Here is an 8225-nt window from a genome sequence, read left to right as displayed (position 1 = left end):
TATTCGATTTGAAGATATACCAATGAAGTGTAGAATTAGTTTTCCGAACGGACCAAAATAATTTCAGATTTGATCCGACACTCTATTTGATCCAAATTTAAAAATGCGAAACTTTACAAATCTGGTCCGATATCACAACAACTCAAATTTGTTTGTCTGGTCTATTTATCTTTTTCACAAAATATGAATTTTTTATTTGCAAAATGCAAAACTATTTTTCACTGTCTCTAGAATCTTTCGAATTGGGTTGGACTCTCGTTTTGGTTTGCATTCGTCATTGTTTTGGAGCTATGGGCTTTGACGTATTGTTTGGAGCTTTCCTTTAGGTTTTTGGGTGTTGCTCGTTAGATTTTCCTCAGATTTTTTCTGCTTTGGATGGCATCCTGCTGTTCTTTCGGTTTGGTGTGGCGTTTGCTGATGTGTCTTTGTTCCATTTAATAGTTGTAATCGTTTACAAAGATTAAGAAAATCTAATAAAATCTTTTTTGCTAAGGAAAAAAAAAAAAAGGACACCTTCAACCAAGTCCTTATAATCGATACAAATTGGATATGATTTTTAACTTGTATAATTGATTACAGAAAATGGGGCAATATACACTCCTATTTTATTATGTACGGTGTGCGCGTCCTTGAATCGTTTGAATTCATGACATATGCGTGCTGATTCATAAAATTTGTATAGGAAATTCGATATTTTTAAAACTACATGCACATTCTTTATTTCTTCCCATCCAAGGAGATTCCTTTTCCTCTCTTATTGTTCTCTCCATGGAAGATGGGGAGCACCGGCCACTTCTATCATCCATCGAAGATGAGTTCCATAATCTACCCCATGATTCACAGGTTCATGACATTGCTACTTACGATGAAGAAGATCACGTCGGATTGAATAAACCGATACCATATTTTTTCAGGGAATTCTATGAGGAGTCCAAGAAGCTCTGGTACTTGGCTGCTCCGGCCATCCTCACTACCGTTTGCCAATACTCGCTTGGTGCAATTACTCAGGTCTTTGCTGGCCATCTCGGGACTACAGAACTCGCTACGTTTTCAGTCGAGAACTCCATCATCGCTGGATTTGGTTACGGCTTCATGGTACGTACATTACTCTGGTTCCTCATCGAATTTGTATGTATATGGTAGGCAACTGTTGTATTTTTCATTATTGATTGATTTGGGAGTTGGGTACTGATACAAACTCATCATGGCGAAAAATCATCATTGAAAACTGCCTTACAATGAAAGGGTACTGATACAGTTCTTTCTTAGTCGAGGATGGGGACATATCCCTCCGTTGACATTTGAACCGGTTGTGGTACTTTCTCTTTGTGGCTCCGCAGGTTACAAGGAGAGGGTGTCAAAGAGCTTATATATACACAAGACCAAACCAATACATAATCGACGTAGGACATCTAGATGATAATCCTACATCTAGGATTAGGATTCTTTATCTCGACATCTCTCGTCCTTCAATTCCAATTAGATTAGTTGTTTTCTGATAATCGGTGAAATCCATTCCGAATGACCATGAGCAGTTAGCTGAACAATGTGAACATATTTTCTTAATTTGGATATAGGAGCACAACTAATTTGGCAAATTGTCTTCGTTTGAATACAACTGATATCGAAACGATTCGTTTCTTTTGTTGTTAATTAATTTGCTTATCAAAAGACTTAAATTTAGTTATTGGTGAAAGAGTTGCTAAGCTAAGTTTAGTTATACCATTTTGAGCTATATTTTATACCAAATTGCTACCTTAAGAAATCTTTTAGTTTTAGTTATGCAATCGGTACACTCTAAGGAACTACGTACATCTGTCAGTGCCCCATTGGTGTTGAAATCTTTTTCCTCATTTTCTTAAGGATTAATTCCACTTCTACCCCTGAATCTATGTAAATTTGTTATTTCATCCCTAAACTATTAAATGCACCTAGTTAGGCCTTAAATTATCTACTTTATTCCCATTAAGTCCAATAATTAATAACGGCAAGTTTATTTTTTCGTCAATACACCACTCCTAAGGCCCTAATCCTATCCTGTCTTTAACCTTGTCCCACAAGCAAACCGTAAATCGCTATCCCTACCATGCACTGTTACCTAAACCCCCCAATGTAACAATGTTAAGTGCTCAACTCTATATATGTTATGAAAAAAATTAGAAAAACAGATGCATGCAATTGGAGGGACAACTTCGACATCAATTCAAACACGATTTCATATCTTTCAACTTTTTCTGTTTTGTTTAAGGAAAAACTCTCCCTACATGGTTTAGGTGTTCCAGATAAATACAAAAATAAAAAATAAAAAATTGGTTTAGGTGTTTACGGTTTACGTAGATCTCCTGTTTCTTAAACGTAATCTGACTGTGTGTATATGATGTAATCGGATGTGTTACGACTCCCTCTGTGTGATGGGATTTACCCATTGATCGCTTATGCTTAGAAGATGACAACTGCTCTTTCTTGAATCATTGATCCTGCAAAAGAGAAGACTGTTAGCGTTGTTCCCGCCCGTGTTGACTCTGTTGACAGCCGAAAATGTCATCTGATGATCAAGCCAGTTTCCACTTAAAGGCATATTCCGAGAACTCTCCAAGACTATGAATGCAATAGTAGTTTCACTCCAATACTCTCGTGTATTGGATTTCAGATTTATTTGCACCGAGTCTTCTTACACAATTTATAGGCGCTTTTGGGAACCTAGCTACCCATGGTTGCCAATCCTCTTAATCATGGTTAAATTGGCGATTTTTTTTTTTGATAACCGGATGTCCCGGCCAGCTTATGCTCATCAACTCGACTAATTCCGGGGCTCTGAAGGTAATGACCGGGTATAAACCCCCAGTGGCCCCAAGATTTGGAATGTTTGGTCTCCGTAGGAATGGAACCCATCCTCTCAGTGGCAGCCTCATTTTCTTTGAATAATTGGAGACATCCAACTATAAGAGTTCATGAACCAGCTTTCCTCCTGTCCATTGCAACTACTAGGCTTCAATTCTGTCTGCCACTGTTAGGCTATAAATTCGAAGCCTTTGTTTCATTGTTTGCATCTCAGGGAGTGTGAGATCAGTGAGGGTTTAGCAATGTAGTCTTATAATATCAGTGAGCTTCTTGTAAAGCTCTTGTCCTCCCGTTTACAAGAAATTGCTCTGTTTACCTCCATGGATATACCCGATTTTGGGAACCACGTAAAACTCTGTGTTTGTGTGTGTTTGGTTTTGATAAATGCCATCATTACTATATCTTTTCTAAAATTTCTTTGCGAGTGGATTTGACATGCCCATGCTGCTACATGCCTGCCCCCGTTTTTTGCTAATGGATCATGTTAATGTATCTTAAAATAGTAAATATGTGCAAAAGCTTCAGAAATGAGTATGTTTGTTCATTAGAACGTAGAGATAAGAGTTGGCAATCATCCTTAATTTCCCTTTAAGTTTTCATTAACGAATTTCAATCTCCTTAAATATTTACAGTGGGGCATGGGAAGTGCACTAGAAACGCTTTGTGGCATAGCATTCGGAGCCGGTCAACTCGAGATGCTTGGGATTTACATGCAAAGATCTTGGGTTATCCTCAACGCCACTGCTCTAATATTGATGTTTCTTTACATTTTCGCAACACCAATTCTGAAACTCATTGGCCAGACGGATACAATATCAAAGGAAGCAGGGATTTTTGCATTGTGGATGATCCCACAACTCTTTGCTTACGCGATGAACTATCCAATCACAAAGTTTCTACAGGCACAAAACAAATTCATGGTGATGACTGTGATATCTTTTTTTTTGCTCAGCGTGATGACTGTGATATCAGCGGTGGCACTTGTTTTCCATACCATCTTCAGCTGGCTTTTAATGCTGAAGTTCGGATGGGGAATGGTGGGGGCAGCGGTGGTGCTGAATTCGTCGTGGTGGTTCATCGTGTTGGCTGAACTATTGTATATTTTTCACGGGGCATGTGGTCGAGCTTGGAATGGATTTTCATGGATGGCCTTCCAAAATCTTTGGGGGTTTCTGAAGCTGTCTCTTGCGTCTGCTTTCATGCTTGCGTGAGTTTCCCTCTATTCTTTACAGCGAAGATATTCAAAAAGTATTCTAACTAAAGTACATGATTCAAAATTCATTCTTTCTCGAACTAGTTAAAGCATTGAATTTCGTTTCTCCATAATTTTACAGCTTAGAAACGTGGTACGTCACGGTGCTAATTCTCTTTGCTGGATATTTAAAGAATACTGAAGTTTCGGTGGGTGCATCCGGCATATGGTGAGTTTTATATGCCCGTTTTCTTGTGTATATATAGCATTTGAGACATGGGTTGTCTGTCATTTCCTTGTACTTCTCTTGATGGTTTCATATGTAGTGTAAATTATGCTCCCATACATACTTGAATTTTCGCAGTGCAAACATCATGGGCTGGACGCTTAATATGGCAGGATATGGATTAAACGCAGCAGTAAGGTTTGAAGCAGCTACACATATTTAACAATTGTCCTTTAGTCTAAAAACCTAACAAAAGTTCAACAGGAAATTTTACGACATATTTACGAAAAACAAAATGAAAACACTGAATTAATTTTAAGACATGAAGACAAGAATCAAGTTAAACTGACATGGAAGCTTAATATGCATAAGTGTTGATGCAGTGTAAGGGTGTCAAATGAACTGGGTGCATCGCACCCTAGAAAAGCGAAATTCTCAGCCGCGGTGGTCGTGATTACTTCCTTTCTAATTGGTCTCTTCCTCGGACTTATTCTTATCGTCACGGCAAAGCAATATCCCTCGTGGTTTTCCACTGACGATGAAGTCATAGAGATTGTATACAAGCTCACTCCATTGCTGGTAATTTGCATTGTTGTTCTCAACGTTCAGCTTCCTCTTACAGGCACGTACTCAGATGACTCAATTCTCTGGTCATTTCGTTTTATCTCTCTAGTACGCAGTATTCACTATTGACTATTGAGTAATAATAGGACTGGTGCAGGGGTAGCCATTGGAGCAGGGTGGCAAGCTTATGTGGCGTACGTGAACTTGGGATGCTACTATTTGATTGGGATTCCTCTGTCTTTGCTTATGGCTTTCATGTTCAACATGGGCGTTAAGGTACATATACGTCCGCTAATTGTCCTGTAGAAAGTACCATCTAAATTATAGCTGGACTAGTTGCAATTTTGTTGATTTTAGAAGAACTTTTTTTTTTTTTTTAAATCGACGAAACGTTTTGTTATTCCCAAATAACAATACAAGAGATTAATATATAGGAGATATGGACAGACATCAAGGTTAAAAGAAGCACATCCCAAGTATGTTGGCACCAGCTTCCAAACAAATCCCCTGCCACCTTAACATCTAAAGACACATTCCTAGAATTGGCAAGATAACAATCGATCAAGAGCAAAGAAAAAACACTGTGGCACTGACAGTCCACCAAGCGTAGATAATTGACTGTCCAATTATAGTGCAACGTGTGTCACCATCACGCACAAGACATGTGGCAGATACGCGGTGGGTATGGTCCTAGTGCCTCCTCCGTGGAACATAACACTCAGAGGGTATGGTCCCGCACCACCTTCGCAAGATTTGAGAGTGCCAGAGCTAGTTGAGCCTATTGTGTTATTTGGATGGGAGATTGAACTAGAGTTTTGACACGTCTATGGGAAGGGTTCTTAGTAAACCCAAAAGGACAAGGGGAACTGTCGCCGCCCAAAGAAAAGGGCAGATGAGATGCGAGGAGTTAACTAACTTATGATCATTTGCCCAGACATTAGTTTTTGCTCTGGTCTCATGAGTCAGGACGTGAGGGGCCATCTGAGGCTTGGTCCCAGTATTAGCACAATTGAGTTGGTCATGACCTTGCCCATACTAAAAATGGACGGGGATCTAGTAACTGAGTTATAGCTAGTCACCCCAGCTCCTAGAAGCTACGAAAGAGACACATGTCAATATTTCACTGGACCACCTGGTTCCTGAAGCCACGATCAATATTTCATTTCAGTTATTAATATGGAAGACGACAATCCGACTTTTCAAAGAGAACAGCTCCTCTAGGCACGGTGCAAACATTACCCTAGAAGCTGTGCAGGCTATACAAGATACCCGAAAAACAGCTACTCATAGCTATAAACAGTACTGTAACAGAAGCAGTCACTGCAACTCTTCCAGTGCTTATTAGTCGTCTTCTTCTTTTCTTTCTTTTTTGGTATTTCATGCCCTCTCTCTCACCCTTCTAGATCACTCCATTCTCTTTCCTAGTCATTCGCCATCCTCACCTCTTCGACACTCATATCCTCTGAAATATTTGGGCTCAGAGTTGAATTGAACCTCTCTTACACATTACAATGAAATGTTGTTACGAATACAATAATACACAAAACAAAAGAAAAAACAAACAGAGTCTAGAGTTGAACGTACCCTCCTTGATGCTTTGCAGGTTATTAACAAGATCAGTAATGGAATACGAGAGCAAGTGGGAAACCAATTTTCCATTATAATGTCCTAACAAATCTTTGAGTTGTACAGCTATTAGTAATAATGACATGAAGCCAACTATCCTCAGTCACCCCGTATACTCATGATTGTTCTTTAGATTTACAAGCTTATCAAACGGCCTTAGTTAAATGGAAAAGTTTTCCATTTTTACACTGTCGGTTTTGACTCTTATATTTGAGTTGGAAAAATGTTTATGTATTACACAATAATCAGTTACCCGAATGATGTGTGGCAGTGGCATTTCTAATTACTTAACCCTTTTACGTACTATCACTTTCGGTTTCTAGGTTTGTTCCCCTTTTCCTAAAAAACTTATTTGGCTAACAATTTTGGAAACGTATTTTTTAACAGAGTATTTTTAATTAATACAACGCAGTTCTAAAACTTCTCTCTTGAAACGAATACCATTCGAAAATGACTGGTGTCTTATTTTCAAAAAGAATCCGAAAAGTGTTTAGCATACTAATCATTTTTCAAAATGTAACAAAAAAGATTGAATTGGTTTTTTTTTTTCCCATTGAAATTGTTGGAATCAATGTTTGCCATATCATAATTACTTATTTGCAATTTATCATATATAATTTTTTCTCATAATCATTTATTTGGTCATTATTTTTTGCTAAGAGCCAATCTTCGACCGTTTTAAATCTAACTAATCGCATCTTTTTACTGCTCCAAAATATTTTCAGGGAATTTGGTCTGGAATTCTGGTAGGAATATTACTACAAACCTGCATTATCATGTGGATGATATGTCGAACGAATTGGACTAAGGAGGTACGTAACTGCTACCATAAACCTCCTCCCAAATCATAAGGCACAAATTTATATTTTTTATTTAAGTGACAAATTTATAAAATATTTTTATCTTGTGTGTGAAATGCAGGCTTCAATTGCTGGCGACAGATTAAAACATTGGGGAGGGGACGCAGGTGAGAACCAAATTTAAAGTGGTGGGAACAAAAAAACACATGGAGTGGGTTTCGCGCGCGGCAGAGTGGGTCCGGCATCTCGTGGGATTCGCAAAGGAGTGGTTCGTTGGATTGTCGTCGTCAAGTGGTGACATTTGAGGTGGTGGCGATACTGTCGAATCTGAATGGTGGTGGGGGTGATTGAAGCAGCTCAGATAAGGATTAGGTTTGGATTCTTGGGCTGAGCCGTTTTAGGTTTTGGCCCATGGGGTGTTGTGGCTTTGTCCATACTGTTTTTTTTTTTTTTAATTCAATCTTTGGTTGGATTCTCCACCCCTTTCCTTAACTTGATATACCCTCTTGACAAGTTTCTTAATAAAAATGTTACTTTTGTCAAATATTTTCATGTGGAGCCAAGAACTCGTAAATGAAAGCAAGAGAGAGTCTAGATCAAGTTAGCACTACAGCTTTCAAATGTACTCCGGCCATCAAGTTTGCTATGTACGCCGGTTTTATTTGTTCCAAACCGCGGCAGCTTTAACACCCCATTTACATCTATCGAAGGAAAAAAACATAGCTTCATTAATTTAATTTCCTCAAACCAAAGATGCCCTCCGCTCCTCCACCCAATCGATCAGGCGATATACGGTGCATTTGAATTGTCAATGTAGGTGGAATTTTATTCTCTTTGATTTTGTCTCATTCCATTCAATTTGAGGAATGATAAACATAAAAACAAAATTATATTACCAAACATGTTTTACGTTTTGGTTTTTGTTAGAAATAAACATGATTCTACTTCCAGTTTTTCATAAACACTGAAAATGTTT

At 38.4% G+C, this 8225-nt stretch overlaps 1 protein-coding gene across 1 annotated transcript; it reads left to right on the top strand.

The window, feature by feature from the left end:
* The first annotated feature begins 767 nt into the window (after positions 1-767).
* Positions 768-7793, top strand: LOC131310855 (protein DETOXIFICATION 29-like). Its single transcript, XM_058338096.1, has 8 exons — positions 768-1095; positions 3474-4048; positions 4176-4262; positions 4398-4457; positions 4643-4881; positions 4981-5099; positions 7175-7261; positions 7371-7793. Exons 1-8 carry the CDS (start codon positions 769-771, stop codon positions 7431-7433), a joined length of 1557 nt encoding a protein of 518 aa, XP_058194079.1. The 5' UTR covers position 768; the 3' UTR covers positions 7434-7793.
* The last annotated feature ends 432 nt before the right edge of the window (positions 7794-8225 follow it).

Source organism: Rhododendron vialii, chromosome 12a, assembly GCF_030253575.1.
Source record: "Rhododendron vialii isolate Sample 1 chromosome 12a, ASM3025357v1".
Classification (NCBI taxonomy): Eukaryota; Viridiplantae; Streptophyta; class Magnoliopsida; order Ericales; family Ericaceae; genus Rhododendron; species Rhododendron vialii.
The sequence above is the reverse complement of the archived record's forward strand: the minus strand, read 5'-3'. Positions and strand labels throughout refer to the sequence as shown.

Excerpts from the sequence above, each read along its gene's own strand:
- LOC131310855 (XM_058338096.1), top strand. The coding sequence starts at position 769 with ATGGAAGATGGGGAGCACCGGCCACTTCTATCATCCATCGAAGATGAG. Across the intron at positions 1,096-3,473 it reads GATTTGGTTACGGCTTCATG|TGGGGCATGGGAAGTGCACT; the intron begins GTACGTACATTA and ends AAATATTTACAG. Across the intron at positions 7,262-7,370 it reads GAACGAATTGGACTAAGGAG|GCTTCAATTGCTGGCGACAG; the intron begins GTACGTAACTGC and ends TGTGAAATGCAG.